This window comes from Sinohyriopsis cumingii, unplaced genomic scaffold (assembly GCF_028554795.1).
Source record: "Sinohyriopsis cumingii isolate HCF-2022 unplaced genomic scaffold, ASM2855479v2 utg000744l, whole genome shotgun sequence".
In the NCBI taxonomy this organism is placed as follows: Eukaryota; Metazoa; Mollusca; class Bivalvia; order Unionida; family Unionidae; genus Sinohyriopsis; species Sinohyriopsis cumingii.
Genome location: NW_028315928.1, coordinates 607,668 through 630,371, shown reverse-complemented (window position 1 = coordinate 630,371; position 22,704 = coordinate 607,668). Strand labels below are relative to the sequence as shown.

The following is a 22,704-nucleotide window of genomic DNA, read 5'->3' as shown; positions in this document are numbered from 1 at the left end:
TTAGGAAAGTCTAAAACCCTGATCCAAATAAACATATTTACTTCTTCTATTACTAAAGATCCTGATATTAAGCCTATAAACATTGAGAATAATTTAGCAATGTATTAGTTGTTGACATAAAATGAAATAATTTTTTTTTTAAGTCAATCAGGTCAAGCAGAAATTAATTTAATTTTGGACAAGGTCAAGTCCAGCATACAATGTTACATTACAAAAGCATGTAATGAAAAAAAAATTTAAACTAACAAGAAAACACTTAAATTAAATATACATAACAATATATGTAACAGATATGACCATACTGTAGGTAAATAGCCTAAAACATGTATATATAAAACTAAACCAATCAAAGCATGTAACAGACATGCCCAAACTAGACCAATCTAAACATGACAGTACTATAATGTTGACAAATGCGACTAAATCTTGTATCTATAAGACCAGACCATTCAAAACATGACATGACTATATTGTTGACAATGTGACTAAATCTTGTATCTATAAGACAAGATAAATCAAAACTTATATCTATTGGACTATACCAATCAAAAACATGGCATGACCATACCACAAGCAAATGTGCCTCAAACTTGTATCTATTGGACTATACCAATAAAAACCATGACATGACCATACTGCAGGCATCATGTGCCTAAAACTTGTATCTATAAGACTAGACCAATCTAAACTAACATACCAGTCAACATTTCAAAAACCAAGTTGGAAGACTGAATGAATAAATAGGAGGATTGGGACCTAAAATCAGGAGGGATTTTGCAGCATTTTTTCAGCCTCATTTTCACTAAATATTGACTGATTTTCTAGGTCTAACACACATGAAATTCTCAAAGGATGTGCCATTTTTCCCTGTGATGCACCTTATTTTCTCTCAGGACATGCCCTCTTTACATATTCTGGTCAGCTGTGGCCAAATTGCACAATAGCTAAAGGTTAGTTATAAGTAAACAAGTAAAAAAGCCAGCATGACTAATTAACAGTTAATCCTTCTCACTGCAATTACCTTGTGAAAAGGACTTATCCTCCAACATAATTTGAAGAAACCATGTTCTACAAGGTGTGTTATGTAAGCACCAGCAATTGATTGGCAAATAAACAATGCCCAATTTTATTGTAACAAGCAGCACCTAAATATGCAGTCTCAAGCTACATGTATCATACATGTAGCAATTATTTTTACTATATTTGACATCTCTCTTTAATTCTCAACTCGAACAGCATTTAACATTATTTACTAATAATTTGTTGAGGGTACATAAGCTTCGTGGTATGCTTCTCCATTCCTTCTTTCAATTTAATGATGGTAATTCATGTTTGTATATATGGTACAGTAATGCCAGGTGTTCATTCATGCAAGTTTCTTTGGTGGGAATGGAGATGCTACAGAATCAAAGTAATCATTCTTGGGATTGAAACTAATTTCTGACAATTTATTGTTGTGGTTTATTTGTTGTGTTTTATTGTCTGATTTTAGTACTGTCGTAGGGTTAGAAACATTCATAAATTGACTTGAATAATGTTTAAACTGAACATTCTATTTACTGAGGAAAAATGTAATAATTGGGAGTTCTCTGCAAAAATCGGGAGATAATATGAAATCGAGAGATGGGTGTGGAATGACCCCATAAATCATGAATTTTTTTCTCCTGCCAGGAGAGTTAACAGGTATGAACATGACATGACCATAATGCAGGCAAATGTGCTCGTACCATTAAGACTATACCAATCAAAACAAGACATGATCAAACTGCAGGCAAATGTGCTTGTACCAATAAGACTATACCAGTTAAAACAAGACATGATCAAACTGCAGGCAAATGTGTTTGTACCATTAAGACTATACCAATCAAAACAAGACATGATCAAACTGCAGGCAAATGTGCGTGTAAAAAAAAGACTATACCAGTTAAAACAAGACATGATCAAACTGCAGGCAAATGTGCTTGTACCATTAAGACTATACCAATCAAAACAAGACATGGTCAAACTGCAGGCAAATGTGCCTAAAAGTTGTATCTATACAACTAGACCAATCAAAACATGTATCAGAATTCTGACTTGTGCAGAAATTTCCTATAATGGTTGAAATTGTATTGCCATTTAGATTGTGAAAAGTTCCATTTAGAACTTTAATTTCTCTTCAAACTGTACAAATAATAATATTAAATACTACTACTACTACTACTACTACTACTACTAATAATAGTAATAATAACAACAACATCAATAATATTAACAACTACAACAATATCCTTTTAAATACAGCATGACATAGATCACATTATGGCCCTGCAATGAAAACATGAAACAAATACAGCTGTAATACAAGAAATCTGTGACTCTTTCCTAAGTTCCTAATTTAGTTAAATATTTAATGTGCGTTTCAAAGTGGCCGGACCAGAATGAAGCATTATCAATAAGTCATATTTGAGACTGTTTTAATTGGGATACCAATAATTCTAAGTAGAATTATCTACATAGGTCTGTGCTAAGAAGATAACCATTTAAGCTAATTACTGCTACACATCCATTTGATGACACATTGTAAATATTTATTTAGTTTGCTCTCAACGATGCTAACACCTTTATTGCTAACATATTGTGAAATATCTGCATACATCAACACTAAAGACAATATCAAACACTCTGAAAATCATTTTATACATAATATGAAAATGAGAGGGCCAAGAGTTGATTCCTGTGGCACTCAAATGGAAATTTTCTTAAAATCCGACATAGCATGTCTCTAACTCACAATCTGTAATCTGATGTAATTGGAAAAGATGCAAATCAGTTAGTGCTTTGCAGATAACTTACATTGTAAACCTGTCTGATTATGTAGGTCTATGAATAAAACTCCAATTCATTCCTGTCATCAATAGTCATTAACCAGTGATTAATCAAATCAGTCAGTGCAGTCTCAGAGAATTAATCTAGGCAGAATCCTGATTGATATGGGATATCAAATTATGTTTTGATAATTAGTCATAAAATGAACTGAAAACACATCTTTCTAATATTATCATAACAATAGCCAAAATATACACAGATTTATTTTTAATGAATCAAGATTGATTATTCTGCTTCTAATCCCAAGAAATTATGGTTTAATTTAAATCTTCTCTCATAGTATGACAATAAACAAAATCAAATTAAAATCAGTCAATGACATGTCTTCAAAAATGTATTCCATGTAATGTAATAATAATGTCCAAGTCACAATGGCTTGTTCTGCAATCAGCAAAATAAACATTTGCCTACTTAAAGAGAGTGGAAGCAGAGTAAGGCACAAACTGCTGAATATTAACTTCAGGCAGCGAATCTCCTCAAACAGTGAAATGTTTAGTATCAACACCAACCAGTGAAACACCTAATATTAACCTCAAACAGTGAAATGTTTAGTATCAACACCAACCAGTGAAACACCTAATATTAACCTCAAACAGTGAAAATGCTAAATGTTTACCTCAATGAAACTCCTAATATTGACTTAAAACAGTAAAATTCCTAATATTTGCTTCAAACAGTGAAACTTCAAGCAATGAAACACCTAAAATTATCATCAACCAGTAAACTCCTAATATGATGTTCAGAAAGAGAAACTTCTAACATTTACCTCAATCATTGAAACTTCTAATATTTACCTCACACAGCAAAACTTCTATTATTTACCTCCCACAGTGAAACTTCTAATATTTACTTCCCACAGTGAAACTTCTAATATTTACCTCACACAGTGAAACTTCTAATATTTACCTCACACAGTGAAACTTCTAATATTTACTTCCCACAGTGAAACTTCTATTTACCTCACACAGTGAAACTTCTAATATTTACCTCAAACAGTGAAGCTTCTAATATTTACCTCAAACAGTGAAGCTTCTAATATTTACCTCACACAGTGAAAATTCTATTTACCTCACACAGTGAAACTTCTAATATTTTAGTACTTACCTCAAATAGTGAAACTCCTAGGCTCCAAACATCTGAAGAAATACCATAGGTATCTGCACGGATTCTCTCGGGCTAAATTTATTGAGAAACCAATTGCACATAATTGTATCAATCATGGATAAATGGAAATGACTTTCATTAGGTATTTTCAAACATGTACATTTCTGATCATGACTTGCATTTATATACCCACGACGCATTTTAAATAAAATGAATGTCACTACAAAATAATGAACAAAAAATTGTATTGGTGTTTTTTTATATATAGGGTTTAACACCATTTTTCAGCACAAGATAGGCTATACATGGTGGCCAGTATTAATGGTGGAGGAAGAACCCGGAAAACCCTGGAAAGAAACACAGACCCACGAGAAAATACCTGCAAGTTTTCTCACATAGCCACATACTCACAATGGCCAAGCCCGAGACTGAAACCCACGCAGAGGTGAGATGGCAGTGATCCATAACAGTGAGCCCTTTAGATCCCATGGCCACTCGGGGCCCCCCAAAAATATGTATAATAGCAATAAATAACAATATACAACAGAAGCATGACAATTTATATGATGAATTGAAAATGCTAGTGATTATTCCCTGATGTTTCTTTGAATACACTAAAAGGGTGAAATTTACTCAATTATAATTTAAACAACTTTTTGGAATTCCCTCCCCCCCCTTATCAGAACAAGTTGTTAAACAAAGCCAAGGTAATGGGAAATGCAAGTCAGACACATACAAAAATTAAATATTTACATCATTATACCTTTTTGACCAAATTTGGCAAATATCAGTACATATTTAATGCACTGTACGCAGTGTGAATCAAAAGTTTACTTTTAACGTTTGAGTTTATAAAAAGTTCTCTGCCATTAGCAAGGAGGTAGAGGATAATTGATTGGTCATCGATGAAGGTACATTTTTTCCACCCAAAATAAATTAAACAAGGCTCAGAAAATGAGTTGAAATCAAAGATTAAATAAATGAAGATCATGACATATAATTGCTATATTGCTGATGGAAATTGTTTTTTACTTACCGACATATATGCATTAGTTCCTACATATGTCTCAGCAATAGATTTAATAAGCTGAAATAATAATTAACATCCAGTTAAATCATTTGTATAGTTAACTGTTCTTCTGATCACCAGATGATAAAAATACACTCTTCTATATTATCTTTAAATAAACTATCCTGCTTTGATCAACTATTGAGACACCAATATGTTGGAGTGTCCATCAGTATAAGGCTTCATCACTTAAAACACCAGTAGCTTATGATTTCAATTGAGAGTGATATAATGAGTATTAAATGTATTTGAATGAGACAAACTATTTGACTGGTCAAACATCAAAATTGGAATGTGACATCTTACTTGATTGGTCAAACATTAAAATTTGAATGTGACATCCTACTTGATTGGTCAAAGATCAAAATTCGAATGTGGCATGCTACCTGATTGGTCAAAAATCAAAATTTGCTGTGATACTATACCTATGATAGAAAAAGAAAACTGCAGCTGCCAATTTGATAACATTACATTTTATCATAAAATAAAGCAACTCTGAATGGCAAATGTGATAAAATCTATGACCTAATTTCCAAAAAGTAAAGAATTAGAATGGGGATTAAAAATGTATTATTGGATTTAAAAACACTCACTGCAGTTTTTGTCATTTAAAAAATCTGCCAAGACATCAGCAGTAAACATTTGCAATGGTAAAACCATTATCAATATCTTCAAGTCCAAATTTCAAACATTTTTTATCTAAGTGAACTTTTTCACTGAAAGACAAAGGTCATGACTTCTTCATTATTTTGTGTAATAAAGAATAAACTACTGTAGCAGTTGTTACCTTATGTAAAAACTGTACATGCAATTTTATCCTTCTATCTTGTTGCTCTCTCAGCAAACACATTAAGCAAATGTTAACTTACCTGTGCACTAACTCCAAAATCACATAGTTTCACCTCCCCTCTTGTACTGACTAGAATATTTGATGGCTTGATGTCTAGAAGTACACAATTATACATAAAGCAACAGAATTTCAAATCCTGTGAGCAATGACAATGGGTGAGTGAACTAATTTAACTTAAGACATTAAATTGGGAACATAATTAAGGATGTTGACATTTCTATAACAAATATTTACTGTGCATCTTGATAACTATCATGTTATATTGACCACCTACATAAAAAAAACACTGTCCATTAATACCACAAATGTTCAGTCCCATCAAAATTCCCCACATAGTTTGCCTGCAGATAGTGGCTATCTGCTTCATTTGACCACTGCTTATTGGTCCCTTGCAAAATTATGTACTATGTTTAAAGTGACCGGAGATTATAAGAAGTGCATCTCTATTTTATCCCATATGCAAATTCTATCCAACAATCTATATTTCCCCCTTTCTTTCTCTGCTTCACAATATTTTCCAAATCAATGTTCATGACAATTAACTGTATATAGAGGTAGTTAAAGTAGCTTTAGTGGCAGAGCATAAGATTCATAATTCAGAGTCACAGGTTTGATACTTGTCCAGGTCAGTCTGGGTCAACTGCCTGAATGTTTCTGCAAGAGGCACTAAGACCCCATTTCCTTGGCATGGTATATGCAACATTGTGCTCAAAGTTCTTTTAAATACCAGCCAAACAACCAACTACTGGTATAGAGAGACCACTTGTCTATACTACTACTTTAGTGTGGTCCCTGTTATACATAGGTTTGATTGTACTGTAGCACATCTTAATATTTCAAAGTTATTTCACTATATTCCATACGCATGTATGCTGCGATGACAATGTTCCCAATGAATGGACACTATAACATTAATTTTCCTCTACGCAAAATCTACCTGGTGTGCTTTTGGTACAGCCTACCTTTTGGCTCAGTATGACGAACAAAGTGATAAGATAATAAAGTGATAAGATAATAAATTACCACACAAAACAAGAGTCTCTTGAAGGGAATGAAACTTTAATGCTGAGTGATGTTACCAAATATTCCCAGATATGCAGCAGGTTGTAAAGGTCATCATCCCTATTCATCGTTGGTTTACGCACACAGATGTACATTCTGTAACTTCTCGATCAAACTAGGTTTGTTCTAGATCAAAGATTTGTACTAAATTCCAAGATACAGTATGACCATGGTAAACATTGTGGATCAGTCATGGTACCTCAGATGAGCTTGAACTTGGCCTTCTTTGTTCATTAAATCTTGTTTTCAATGTCCCTTCCGTTTCTCCAATATGGTTCTGATGGCACTGTCTTTTAGCCTGTCCTCCACAATTAATGTGATAGATAGGACCACAAATATCTTTCATATCAGTCTTATCCTTTGGCTCAACTATCATCTGGGACAATCTATTAACATTTTTCACTATTCCCTTGGGTGATGTTAACGGTCAGTAGAGAACAGATCCATCTGCTGATGAAATCCTTAGTACAAGGACAAAAGGCTTCCTATATTTATTGTGTATATGATTTGAAAGTTAAACATTATCAAATATGAATAATACTACACAGTTAAGTTTTCATTTACTGTGTATGTGATTTAAAAGTTAAACACTATCATATATGAATAATACTACACAGTTAAGTTTTCATTTATTGTGTATGTGATTTGATAGTTATTCATTATCAAATATGAATAATACTACACAATTAAGTTTTCATTTATTGTGTATGTGATTTAAAAGTTAAACATTATCAAATATAAATAATACTACACAGTTAAGCTTTCACCAAACTATAAAAAATTAGCTGTTAGACTTAGTACTGTCAAATATCATCACAGCACACACATACACATATGTGCAAACACTCACATAATCACAATCATGCTGATGTTAGAAAAAAGGTACAGCAAGTTTCCGTCTTTAAAATCCTTTGGATGTTGGCATATAGTTTTAACTGGATGCAGTATTTGCTATGCTCAATAACTTGGTGGGGGGGGGGGTTGAAGGTTATGACTGTGTCACGTGCTCAGCTCTGCACTCTTTGGAAACTGGATGGTGCAATTATTGAAACTTCCTGCTGGATTCTCTGAGTAAATCCTAGTCAGAACTGAGTTTCTCAGGCCAACCACATTGTTAGCTATGACAGAACTGTATCCAATGCAGTTTAACCACTAGATATGCTTGTCACTAAGAACAATGGAAATTTACATCACATTTTGGATTCACTATATCGTTGTGTGTGGGTGGAGGTGGGCCATAATTGTTTCAAGCTTTTTGGAGGCCTTACAACAGTAATAACTGCCTCTGTCCAGTATGAGTGTAGACCCAATCACTTCATAAATACACATCAACCATGTAAACATGAGCTTGTGCTGTTATGACTCTATGGTCTTAAACTAATTAACAGAAACAAGCAATAACCAAAACGTTTTGTAAAATTTTAAAAAGAATGTTTTATCAGCCTAGAATACAAAAATGAAAATTTGAAATAACTTCCAGTATTGTGAATTAAATCCCAAATAGTCCTAAAAGTTCTATCAAAACTCCAAAAGAGTAGAGTATTCCAAATGAGTTCAGTGGTTTTCTGAATGATGACCAATCTATTGTGCTAAGTTACAACAGCCTTGAACAATGTTGATATTGTAACAGTCTTGATGTATCACAATGATGTAATAAAAAGTGACTTTAAATAAATTCATAGTAATTCCAAAATAGTTACTTAGTCCTAAATTTAATGAGCACCTTATAATTCCAATGAATAATTATTATAAAAAAAATCCTCTTGAAAAATAATTAAACACAACTAAATGACTGTCTTCACCACAGATGTTTAAAACAGGAATACTACTTCTGCTATTCTCTACCTTATATAAGAAATAAAGACACAATTTCTGAATCAGATGAGTTCCAAATGTTCACTTCCAGATGATAAGAACTTCTAAACATGGTCAGGTCCTTTAACTGCCAACCGAATTAAAACCAGGTGAGCCTGAATTTCCTTGGGGAAAACTAACGATTTGAACTCAAATCCCATCAAATTCATCAGCAAGATTACTTCTACACCTTCCAAGGTCAATAAACCACAAAAAATGTTTACTCAAAAGAAATGACCTCTTTCCAAAGTACAAACACACATTGGAAAGAATTAGCTATTTAATATGTTGTCTACTAAATGACCCTTACAATCTACAATCACAAGTCAAAAATGAAACACGCACGTTAGATATACATACCATAATGCACAGATGACTGATGGGCAAAATCCATCCCATAAGCTTTTCTGGTCTACAATATACGATGGACAATAGGTCGTACCATAAGCTCTTATGGACCATGACCAGTAGACAGAAAAACAAAATTCTGCGGATGGATCCAAAAGCAGTGTTTTCTCTAGAATGCAAGACTAAGAAATCCAATCAAAATTTATAGTCCCTTTTAAACATGAGAAGGGCATGAATATTGTACAAATATGCCTTTTAATGGGACAAATTAAACCTGAAACCTTCTTTAACATTAATAGCTAAAAGTCATCAGTTAAGGACTAGATTGCAAGATCATTGTGTCAAGATTTATGTATTTAATTAGCTGATATGCTGTATTGTATCAATATGAGAGTCCTTGATATGCTGCAAAAATGTTGAAAGAATATTTGGCTTAATCTCACCTCTGTGGAGAATTTTGAGATTCCACATGTACAACAAGCCCTGTACAATAAAGACAGCCATCCTCCCTAAAACTGTTTCAGGAACCTGCCCATATTTGTCTAGGGAGCCACCTGCAAAGAGAGAAATAAAACAATACTGGATACAGCCCAATTAGTGGCCATGGGATACAGCATTTTCATTGCCGAGTTAAAATTAATAAGTGCTGTTCTTCTCCTCAGTGAGCAGTAAGAGTGACATCGACCAATGAACTCACAATTGATAGCCATCCACAAATTTTGGTAACTAATGATTGTTGACAACTTGAGTAACAGTGCAAAAATAAAACTGAAATAAGGTATGTGTATGTTATCTATGGATGGATGGCTAGAAGGGAAATATCATAAAATAATGGCAGACAAGTAAAAAATGTAAAACTAAGTAATAGATTTATGCTATTTTTGAAATATAAACATGGGAGAAGACATAAAGTTAGGAAGTACATTTTTTTGCAACTAAATGAAAGAACTCATAACAACAAATATTCTAATTTAAATTTAGGAGTTATTCTGCACTTTTTCCTTGAAAATTATTTGAAATTTGATGACTCATGCTTCCAAAAGACTGTGATATCCTTTTATATCCTATTTAATTTACCTCAAAATATATTTATATCTAATTAGCTACTTTTATGATGAATACTAACTTCCACTAAATCAAGCTCTTGCTAGGGTTAGCTCTTTGGATTATGCCTTCATGCTGAATGCTTACTTGTACTGAATCAAGCTCTTGCTAGGGTTAGCTCTTTGGATCATGCCTTACTGATGAGTGCTTACTTCCACTAAATCAAGTGCTTGCTAGGGTTAACTCATTGGATCATGCCATATTGATGAGTGCTTACTTCTAATGAATCAAGCACTTGCTAGGTTTAGCTATTTGGATCATGCCTTACTGATGAGTGCTTACTTCCACTAAATCAAGCTCTTGTAAGGGTTAACTCGTTGGATCATGCCTTCATGTTGAATGCTTACTTCTACTGAATCAAGCTCTTGCTAGGGTTAGCTCTTTGGATCATGCCATACTGGTGAATGCTTACTTCCACTAAATCAAGCTATTGTTAGGGTTAACTCGTTGGATCATGCCATAATGATGTATGCTTGCTTCTACTGAATGCTTGCTTCCAATAAATCAAGCCCTTGCTAGGGGTAGCTCTTTGGATTATGCCTTACTGATGAATGCTTGCTTCTACTGAATCAAGCTCTTGCTAGTGTTAGCTCGTTGGATTATGCCTTACTGATGAATGCTTGCTTCTACTGAATGCTTGCTTCCAATAAATCAAGCCCTTGCTACGGGTAGCTCTTTGGATCATGCCATAATGATGTATGCTTGCTTCTACTGAACGCTTGCTTCCAATAAATCAATCCCTTGCTAGGGTTAGCTCTTTGGATTATGCCTTACTGATGAATGCTTGCTTCTACTGAATCAAGCTCTTGATAGGGTTAGCTCTTTTGATCATGCATTACTGATGAATGCTTGCTTCTACTAAATCAAGCATATTCACGCACTCTTTGGATCATGCCTTTATAATGAATACTTGTTTCTACCAGCATGCGAAACTCACCAAGAAATCCCACAAGCCCACATACCCAGTAACCTTAAAATTCTATTTGTCCTGTCCATAACCAGTTGGTTCTAACATTCATCATGATACAAAAAGACAACATGCTGTGAATGACTCAATGGCAGATAGACATGAATTTAAGCCCTTAGTATGGTAGTAAGATTATCTAAACAACTATAACTGGAGAAAAAAAATACAAACCGAAAAAAATAAAATCGTCTGATAATATATAATTTATTAAATATTATGTAAATTCATCAGCATTTATTGACTAGGACAATACAGTGAACTGTCTAGATAATACAGATATATATATACCTCATCTAGAAGCAGGGCATCATAATCTGATGCTTCCATTGATGACACATATGAATCATACAATTAAATGCAATCCACTGATGCATTATCAACAAAATTACATCAGGCATCAAAGATAGAGCAATAGTATCCAATCATGAAATTATGTCTGCCAAAAGACAAGTTCCATCAGTATATATTTAATTAATGTTTTAGATACTGTGGTTTTATATTTATCTATATGACTTGCAATAAATCTTGTTGCTAAAGGGAACAATGATAATCCAAGGATATTTGTAATCCATCTATATTTAGAACATTGTTTTCTTTAGATAGCATCATATTCCATTTGAACAGCTCTTTTTTCCTGAGCTGTTTCAGACCATGATGGCATCAATGCATCCAAATGCCAACCCATATTGACTTAGCCAAATGTGGCATCGCACTTCACAAATGTGTAGAAGAGTCTTTTAACTGGAGTCATTAGCATATTATGCACAAGTTATTTCCCATGTCATCTAACCCAGCAGATCAGATTGCTGTGCTTTATATTAACAAGAGATCATCAGTAAAAAAAAATTTCCACATGGTTTCTATTATTTAACATGATAAATATACAAATTGTCAATTAAATTTATACAATATAACTAAATACACTAATTGGACAGATGGACAGGCTATTTAGTTTTACCAAGTAAGGCATGAAGTTAGCCGGCATTAGACCAGTGAACTGATGGCAATTTTGCATGCTGACTTCTTCTAAATCAAGCTTTTTCATATGTTCTTTCAATGATGCCTTAATTGGTTACTTATAATGAATCAAGCTTGTTCATACACTCATTGGATAATGCCTTAAAAAAATCTTCGAAGAGTTAGTGCCCTGGAATAATGCTTTGTACATGTGATTCCCAAAATAAATTTTATTGTAAAGAAAATTTTCAAGATGTAAATTTTTCATTTTCAGAAAACATAATGCATACATTAAAAATCAATTTTCTCATAAAATGTATTCAATCAAATTTCCCAAAATTAATGGTTAAAATTAATGAAGTGTCAGAACATTGAAAATTACAGACTGCATTAAATACCTTGCTCAGGTTGCTGTTATCACTGACATCATCCTTGAACAGTCCATAAGGCCACTAAATGTCAAACTTGATGAGTTAGCAACCAATATTGAGATAATTTATCAGATGTGCCCAGTAAATATTACAATTTCGAAAACTTTACACAGGGCTTCAAAAAGCACATATCCATCATTTTTAATACACCCCCATTATGAGTGACTATACAATGTATCTGCATGTCCTTACACACTCTATGTAACTTATGAATAGGTTTCTATCAAACACAAACACAGTTCTCACTTCCCCGAGTCATAAAATTGAATGAGCATAAAAACTGGGCTCATATTCCAAACTCCCAAATATTGTAAATTCCTGTGCTTTTGTGGGCAACCATTTTCAAAGGTTTCTGAAAAATTACCATACATACTTGGTTGTAAGTCAAGATCAACTGAAAACTGCACACATACAAGTGTGCTGTTGCAAAATACACCAGCATATCTGGGTCTCTGTAGTTTTTTAAGAGTAATCAGTAGAAGAAAGAAAATAAACCATCATCTGCCAGTGCATTATGTGATGTTAGACCATGATCAATGCTGCTGGCAGCTGGACCAATTGAATAAGTGAGTATATTCAGTAAATTTACATCAGCACTTCAATTCATCAATTGGAGATTGGGTCCTACTGTTTCCAACAAAATAAAAGTTATCTTCTGGTCTTTAAATTAGTCATGTGCAGCAATCATGAAATTCATGCAAACTAGCATCCATACGAGCTAGTACCCATACAAACTGGTACCTATACAATACTGGTACCCATGCAAAATGGTATCCATGCAAAGTGGTACCCATGCAAAATGGTATCCATGCAAAATGGTGTCCATTCAAGCTGGTACCCATATAAACTAAAAGCCATGCAAATGGTACCCATACAATACTTTAACTCCTGCAAACTGGTACTGATACAAACTGGTACATTTACAATAACTGGTCTGGTACATATACAAAATGTACCCATACAAACTGGTACTTCATGCAAACTTGTATCCATACAAACAGGTATCCTTACAAAGTGATGCAAATTGGTATCCATATAAATTAGTACCCAAATAAACTGGTATCATTAAAAACTGGTACCCATACAAGCTGGTACCCATACAGAACTGGTACCCATACAAACTGGTATCCATACAAAACTTGTACCCATGCAAATTGGTATTCATACAAAATTGGTACCCATAAGAAACTGGTACCCATGCAAACTGCAACCCATGTAAACTGGCATTCCACATAAAACAGTGATTCTTGAGAAAGTTTTTTAAAATTACCGATATTGTGAAAACTAATTTTAGAAGAGAGAATTTCATGCTACTTCTGAAATTACTAAAGCTTTCATTTCTGTTTTGAGTTAAATTATACAAATTCTCAGTGAAAAGTTTGTACCAACATATTCCATTACTTCTGGGCCCTGAATTAAATTCTCTGAACTTCTCTATAACTTTATTTTTTGCATAAAGTCTGCACATGAAATTAAAACAATATTTTACCATCCATAAACTCTGTACACATTGAAATCCTGTTTTCTTTGAAGTACGCTCCATAAAATGTTATAATAGCTGGGGACTGACACTGAAATAAATAAAGAACAATAAATTTAAACTGTACAACCTTTCAAAACCTAGAAAGTCAGGTCAACATTTCTCTCTTAAAGGAAGAAATGTGCAAAAGAGAAACAAATTTAAACTGTTTTCATGCTAAATTCCAAAATTATTCCAAGTTTATGTTTTTTTCCCTCACCATTATGGCATAATATTAAGGATTCGATTATTTAGCAGAACAATCTGAAGAGGTTCCCTCTCCCTTGCCATTGTTCTCAATGCACAATATAAAATACATGTATCAATAATTACACATGTATCAGATTTGGCAGGTCAATCTGAATTCTGGTGGGAAAGATATATATGTTACATCAGGCAAATCAACCTGAATCCAAGAGAGATTTATCATATGGCAAGTCAACCTGAATCCAGGTGGTGGTTATACATGTATAACATCTGACAAGTCAACCTGAATCCAGGTGGTGGTTATACATGTATAACATCTGACAAGTCAGTCAGAATCCAGGTGGTGGTTATACATGTATAACATCTGACAAGTCAGTCAGAATCCAAGTGGTGGTTATACATGTATAACATCTGACAAGTCAGTCAGAATCCAAGTGGTGGTTATACATGTATAACATCTGACAAGTCAGTCAGAATCCAAGTGGTGGTTATACATGTATAACATTTGACAAGTCAGTCAGAATCCAAGTGGTGGTTATACATGTATAACATCTGACAAGTCAGTCAGAATCCAAGTGGTGGTTATACATGTATAACATCTGACAAGTCAGTCAGAATCCAAGTGGTGGTTATACATGTATAACATCTGACAAGTCAGTCAGAATCCAAGTGGTGGTTATACATGTATAACATCTGACAAGTCAGTCACAATCCAAGTGGTGGTTATACATGTATAACATCTGACAAGTCAGTCAGAATCCAAGCGGTGGTTATACATGTATAACATCTGACAAGTCAGTCAGAATCCAAGTGGTGGTTATACATGTATAACATCTGACAAGTCAGTCAGAATCCAAGTCGTGGTTATACGAGTATTACATCAGGCAAGTCAATTTGAATATATGTGAAAGTTCGATCGATCGATAGATAGATAGATAGATAGATATGTAAAATGAAAGAGCTTTAGTAATTTGGCTATGGTAATCATTCAAGGGATACCATGTGTATCAGTGACTGATGTCTGATTTGATATTATTAGCCTTGTAATATAAAATGTGTTCTTAATAAAAACTTTGCCAACACTGTATTACTGAAGAAGTACATTTCATAAAAATAAAAAATAAAAATGAAATCAAACTGCCTGACTTTTTGTTTTGGACAAAACAGTAATTACTGAAGTAAAACCTTACCTTGTATAAAATTTCTAGCTCAGATATAATTTGTTTCTGTACATCAACTGCCACACCAAGCTCTGTTACCTAAAATTGGTAACATTTAAATAATAAGTTTTTTATTTCAACAATAAAATCAAAGAAAATTCCATGATACTGAAGATGTGGCCCCAGTTTCACTAAACATCAAATGTTCTTAAGCAAGTATAAAAAAGCATTACAACATTATGTATACTACTGACTTTTACCTTGTTTTCATCTTGGGAAATTAAAAGATTTCATCAAATCAGACAAATTACTCAATTTGTTTTTATGAAGCAAAAGAAAATTTTTGATCCTTTCTTTCATGTCAACTTTTAAGCAAAATCTGAATAGTTTTCGAAATTTTAAAAGCAAAATAATTCAGAATTTCCACATGAAATAAAAGGAGAAACAGAGAATCTGAGGTCATGTCTTTATAATATATGTGGTTCTTATTACTTACAGTAATATATACATAAATCTTTATTAAAAATAAAACTGTACAATTGCACTAATTAGAGTCCAAATGGTTATCTTCTAGTTAATTTCCATCCTTGAAAAACACATCTTTGTTAACTTTATTTCTATAAAAAAGAAAAATGTTCATGAAAAGGTTTCCATTTAATAGAGAATTTTGGAAGATGGAAGATCACATATAACATTTATCAAGTTTATCAATGTAGATGAGATGCATGTGTGTTCATCAATGTAGATGAGATGCATGTGTGTTCATCAGTGTAGATGAGATGCAAATCTGTTCATTAAGGGGACACTCACCAGTTAATATGTACTTTTGAGAGAGTGACATATGTAAGGTGAAGTAGTTTGCATTTAAAACATGCACAATGGAGAGAATGTTGGCATACCTCTATGCTACATTAATGTAATGTGGATGATATTTCTTTTGGATATTGTACTTCTGGAAATTTTACATGATTTAAGCACACCGCGAACTAAAATGACTGCTCCCTTGTGTTAAAAAATCAGCCTGAATTAGTCTAAAGTATACTATACATAGCAGCTATTAAAATAGTGAAAATGAATTTTGCCAGACTAGACAATACCAGCTTCTGAAAGTGCAATGAATGAATTACCAAATATATAAAATGTAAAAAAAGTTATCGGCTTTTTTTATACAATTTACCTCTGAAGTTCAGGAAGTGAAAATGACCAAGTAGAGCTAGCACTTTTTTGAAAGGTGCACATCTGAAGTAAGGCCAAGCTGTATACTCTATAACCCATAGTATACCCATCAATCATACACCAAAATAAAGGGAAGTAAAGGTTCTTTGCATTATACCTAAGATATACAAGGTCTTTTTTAAATAGCCAGTATAACCAGTGAGGAAAGCCGGGGAAATTCTTTTTCTTTAAAATCCTAACCCTATGCAAAATATTAAACTGTAGAGTGCCACCTAATGTTGATGAGTTGCATGTGTGTTCATCAGTGTAGATGAGATGCAGATCTGTTCATCAATGTAGATGAGATGCATGTGTGTTCATCAGTGTAGATGAGATGCATGTCTGTTCATCAATGTAGATGAGAAGCATGTGTGTTCATTTAATACTTGATGAAGTTTTCAATTGAAACTTAGCTGCTGTAGATATCGTGATATGCAAGTTGGTGACATGTTAAATGAAACTTGACCGATATAGATACTGTCAATTTTTGTGGGGAAAACAATAGTGTTGATTTTGTGATTTAATCAAATTACAAAATTTAATAACAAAAAATTAATCTTATGTTGAAACAATATGACCCCTCCCTCAATCGCTGAAATTATAATTAGGACCAAAAAAAAGATTTTTTTGCCAAACCAAGAAAAGTAATAACCATGAAAATAAAGGACTTCACTGTATATATCCACACAGATGCCAACCTTCCAGACTCGCAATTAGTGAAAATAGATAAAAATTAGTGAATTTTGAACACAATTAGTGCAAAATTATGCCATGACACTAACTCCATCCTCTTTGAAGGTCAGTACTGCATTATATGAAAATCCCGAAATAAAACTAAAACATTATTTATAATGATTACATGTACAAATGTATTTGCAGCCAAATTTACTGATATACACAAACTTCATGCTATTTGTCATAATGCTGTGGTGGACTTGAACTTCCTCAATCAGGCCATGGTTAATTTGTTTTAAAACAGTTAAGGCTCCTTGCCTTCTGTTTAATCTTGCTGACTAAAATTGTTGCAAATTTTAGGCACCTAAGGATGCTCTAAAGTTTGTCTTATTTTCCCTTACAATGGGAAATGCTCTTTCACTGTTACTGTTGCTGATCTCCAACTGAGAAAGGCAGGCTATGTTCAGAAAGAAAACTCACAAACAATGCTTCAGCACTGGTAGCTTGCAGAACTTGAGTAGGAGGCTTAAAGTACTCTAGAGCTGAAATCTGCTGGGTGCTCTTCACTTTTCCAATAACTATGTGCTTTTTGCAAGCTGTGTGCTTTTTCACATCGTTCTACATGTATCATGTAATATTATAATATATTACATATATGACTGGTTGTTGTTGTTGTTGTTATAGGGTTTAACGCCATTTTCAGCACAAGATAGGCTATACATGGTGGCCAGTATAAATGGTGGAGGAAGAACCCGGGAAAACCCCGGAAAGAACCAACGACCCATGAGAAGCTACTGGCAAGCTTTCTCACATATCCACATTGGCCAAGCCCGAGACTTGAACCCACGCAGACAGAGGTGAGATGGCAGTGATCCGTGACGGAGAGCGCTTTAGACCACTCGGCCACTCGGGGCCCCGTATGACTGGTAAACTGTAAGCAATGATATGAGCCTCTGTGCATGTTCCCAATTCTAAAATTCGCAGCATACTACTGTACAAAAACCATAATGTTCACCGATGTTTGATGGCTGAATGCAAGCCCAATTTTTGGTGTACTCCAATCTATATTTCACTTTTTGTGAAATATATATCTTTTTCCATGGAGGCAAAAATATTTTAATTGTTGTGTAGCCTAATTACAAAATGGTAATAATCCATAGGATGAAATGTCAAACAATTAGGGCATAACAATTAGTTGTGTCGGCGCATGCGCGTAAAAATATGAACGTGAGCAAATTACGATACATGCTAAAAATATCTGACAAATGAAGACACTCGAAAAAGCTGTCTTAATTTGGTGTTTGTTTAAAACAAAAATTAGATGCTACAAGTATATACAAGTGACATTTTTTTTAAAAAATCAGCTGGGCCCCGGTTTTCTTCTATAGTATTTGTAAAACTTCTGTCCTAAATAAAGATTATATACTTTACAATGCTGAAACAGGGAAAACTATAACAACTGAATCTAGTTTTACTAACATCGTGACTAGCATTACAAAACCGTTATGGGCGTGAGTGACATTGCTGCTATTCTGGCGTGTACTTAAAATTTATTTTATTCATGATGTAAGCCAAATGAGAATTCAGGAATTTCTGATTTTTTTTGCAAATGGCATGAACTCGTGAATCACTATCTCGAATTGTGAAATTCATGCCAAAATTGTGAGGGTTGGTAGGTCTGTATCCAGATATTCACATAGTGACAGCATCGTTATAAGACAGCAAAGGTGAAATATTACAACTGTAAATACCTTGACAGCCATCTGTTGCTGGGATGGTATGTGTATGGCCCTGGAAAGAGATGAAAAATAGAGGTAAAATGAAATGAAAATGGCAAATATATCTGAATTATGTTAACTTTAATACAGTTGTGACTTTATACCAATGTTGCATGGAAATAGTGGTCTTAATAAAGAGGTGTCGTTGTATCAGGCATCCCTGTTACATGGAAATAGTGGTCTTAATACAGTGTTGTCTTTGTATCAGGCCATCCCTGGTGCATGGAAATAGTGGTCTTAATAAAGTGGTGTGTTTGTATCAGGCCACCCCTGTTACAAGGAAATAGTAGTCTTAATTCAGTGGTGTCTTTGTATCAGGCTATCTCTATTGACCAATGTGGATATGTGAGAAAGCTTGCCGGTAGCTTCTTGTGGGTCGGTGGTTCTTTCTGGGGTTTTCCCGGTTTCTTCCTCCACCATTAATACTGGCTGCCATGTATAGCCTATCTTGTGCTGAAAAATGGTGTTAAAACTTAAAACAACAACAACAACAAATCTCTACTGATTGGAAATAGTGGTCCTGCGAAATACAGGTTCTACTGAGGCTGGGGGTGGGTGGGAGAGAAATGTCAAACATGCTATGCTGGTGTTGGGTAAAGTGGACTCTGATCAGGGGTGGCCTTTCAAATGAGAGACAACAGTATTTGCCAAAAGTAAATAAATATGTTAATGACTTAAGTTTCTTTATGGTGTTATATTTAGAGCTCAGAAAAATTTATATTTTTTGTGGATTTTCAAGTGGCCATGTAAATAATATATTTAGTCCTGTTTTATAGCCAAAATCTGCCATCACATACTGGCTAGCCAAGATCTGACATCACACAATAGCCAAGATCTGCCATCTCAAACAGAACAGCCAAGATTGGCATCACAAACAGAACAGCAAAAATCTGCCACCCCATACTGAACAGCCAAGATCTGCTATCTCATACTGGACAGCAAAAATCTGCCATCACAAACAGAACAGCCAAGATGTGCCATCACAAACAGAAGAGCCAATCTGCCATCACAAATAGAACAGCAAAGATCTGCCATCACATACTGAACAGCCAAGATCTGCCATCACATACTGGACAGCACAAAATCTGCCATCACAAACAGAACAGCCAAGATGTGCCATCACAAACAGAACAGCCAAGATCTGCCATCACAAATAGAACAGCCAAGATCTGCCATCACAAATAGAACAGCCAAGATCTGCCATCACAAATAGAACAGCCAAGATCTGCCATCACATAATGGATAGCAAAGATCTGCCATCACAAATAGAACAGGCAAGATCTATCACAAAATACATGGTCATATCAGATTATTCAGTATTTATTAAATAAACATAAGTAGAATCAAAATCATGGACCTGATATGACAGTGTACAACACTCTATCTTATAGACCCTGATACAAAAGTGTGCTATATTCTGGCTTATAGACCCTGATGTGACACTGTACTATAATCTGGCTTATAGACCCTGATATGAAAGTGTACTACACTCTGGCTTATAGAACCTGATGTGATAGTGTACTATAGTCTGGCTTATAGACTCTGATATGACAGTGTACTATAATCTAGCTTCCAGACCCTGATATGACAGTGTACTACACTTTATCTTATAGACCCTGGTACAAAAGTGTCCTATATTCTGGCTTATAGACCCTGAAGTGACAGTGTACTATAATCTGGCTTATAAACCCTGACATGACAGTGTACTATAATCTGGCTTATTGACCCTGACATGACATTGATCTAGATCTGCCATAGCATAATCCACTAGAAGATCTGGGTCTATTAAGTTATGAGTAATCATTAGAACAAACAACACAGACCCATATCTTCTGGTGTAATATGTACCAGCAGATCATGATATATAATGTTTATAGTTGAACAAGACTTCTATATGAGTACAGATGGTAGATGGCCTATTAGGATGTTTAATACACTATCCAGTATGAATGTTAAGTCTTCACCTCAATTCAGTATACTCCTGGTCAGATCGTAATTTGTTCACCTTTGCCTTGAATTATAGATGTGAATTCCTCACACCTAACCGATTAACTCCTTGTCAAATGGTACTTCATTCCATGTTCATGATGCCCTCACCCCTATCCAATTAACTCCTGATCAAATTGTAATTTCTTCTTCCTTTGCCTTGTGTTTTGTTATATTACAAATGTAAATTAGAAGCCTTGAGAAGCTGGCAGTCCAATTCAGTAGCAGACATTTCACTCTAATTTTCAAAGTCATTTTATTTTTAATTGGCAAACAGATTTTTTTAAAGTTTAGAAAGTTAACATAAGTGTGAGTGAGATGCAAGTGAAAATCATCAGTCAGCCAAGTGTTAGCCAAATGCTATATTAAAAAAGATATTGCCATTTTAATGATACTTTTATCACAAAGTTGATTTTGTATTTTGAAAATAAGTGATACTAAATACTGAATACAAATCGGTCATGTTAAGTCAGTGATTTGCATGACCAGATGATTCATGTTATAAATCAGTGACAAAATTTGCATGCTCGGATGTTTCATGTGATAAGTCAGTGACAAAATTTGCATGCTCGGATGTTTCATGTGATAAGTCAGTGGCAAAATTTGCATGCTCAGATGTTTCATGTTATAAGACAGTGACAAAATCTGCATGCTCAGATGTTTCATGTTATAAGTCAGTGGCAAAATCTGCATGCTCAGATGTTTCATGTTATAAGTCAGTGGCAAATTTTGCATGCTCAGATGTTTCATGTTATAAGTCAGTGACAAAATCTGCATGCTCAGATGTTTCATGTTATAAGTCAGTGGCAAATTTTGCATCCTCAGATGTTTCATGTTATAAGTCAGTGACAAAATTTGCATGCTCGGATGTTTCATGTTATAAGTCAGTGGCAAATTTTGCATCCTCAGATGTTTCATGTTATAAGTCAGTGGCATATGATAAGTTGGCGGCAAAATCTGCACTATCAGATGCAGGGGGTTGCGGGTTTGAACCCCAGCCAAGTCATACCAAAGACTTATAAAAATGGTACTATTGGCTGCCTCACTAGGCGCTCAGCAATAAGAGTTAGTATTAGGACTGATTGGCCTGGTGTCAAGATAAAGTGACTGGGTGGGATATCATGCTACTTGTCTGTGGCATGATGACCCAGTGCTAGACACCATTACAAACTGCCACACTGCAGACATCATAGCAATATGACTAAAAAATTGTTAAAGCTAAATTTAAAATTTAAATCACAAAGGGGCCTCAAGTGGCCGAGTGGTCTAAAGTGCTCCCCATCATGGAATTTTGCCATCTCACCTCTGTCTGTGTGGGTTCAAGTCTCGGGCTTGGCCGATGTGGGTACGTGAGAAAGCTTGCCAGTAGCTTCTCATGGGTAGTGGTTCTTTCTGGTGTTTTTGCCGGTTCTTCCTCTGCCATTTATACTGGCCGCCATGTATAGCCTATCTTGTGCTGAAAAATGGTGTCGAATCCTATAACAACAACAGCAACAACAACATCAAATCACACACAAAAAAACACACACACACACTTTTATCAATATATA

The 22,704-nt window shown here is 34.4% G+C and overlaps 1 protein-coding gene across 1 annotated transcript in view; it reads right to left on the bottom strand.

Moving 5' to 3' along the window:
* The window catches only part of LOC149773244 (dual specificity mitogen-activated protein kinase kinase 5-like), a 106,846-nt gene that overhangs the window by 26,828 nt on the left and 57,314 nt on the right, over positions 1 to 22,704 (bottom strand). The window contains exons 8-14 of the mRNA XM_089946559.1: positions 19,142 to 19,181; positions 15,531 to 15,599; positions 14,104 to 14,185; positions 9,599 to 9,709; positions 5,911 to 5,984; positions 5,009 to 5,059; positions 3,973 to 4,044 (exon numbers count right to left, since the gene is read on the bottom strand). Of these exons, the coding sequence (XP_089802685.1) occupies positions 3,973 to 4,044; positions 5,009 to 5,059; positions 5,911 to 5,984; positions 9,599 to 9,709; positions 14,104 to 14,185; positions 15,531 to 15,599; positions 19,142 to 19,181 (499 nt within the window). The remainder of the gene's footprint in view (positions 1 to 3,972; positions 4,045 to 5,008; positions 5,060 to 5,910; positions 5,985 to 9,598; positions 9,710 to 14,103; positions 14,186 to 15,530; positions 15,600 to 19,141; positions 19,182 to 22,704) is intronic.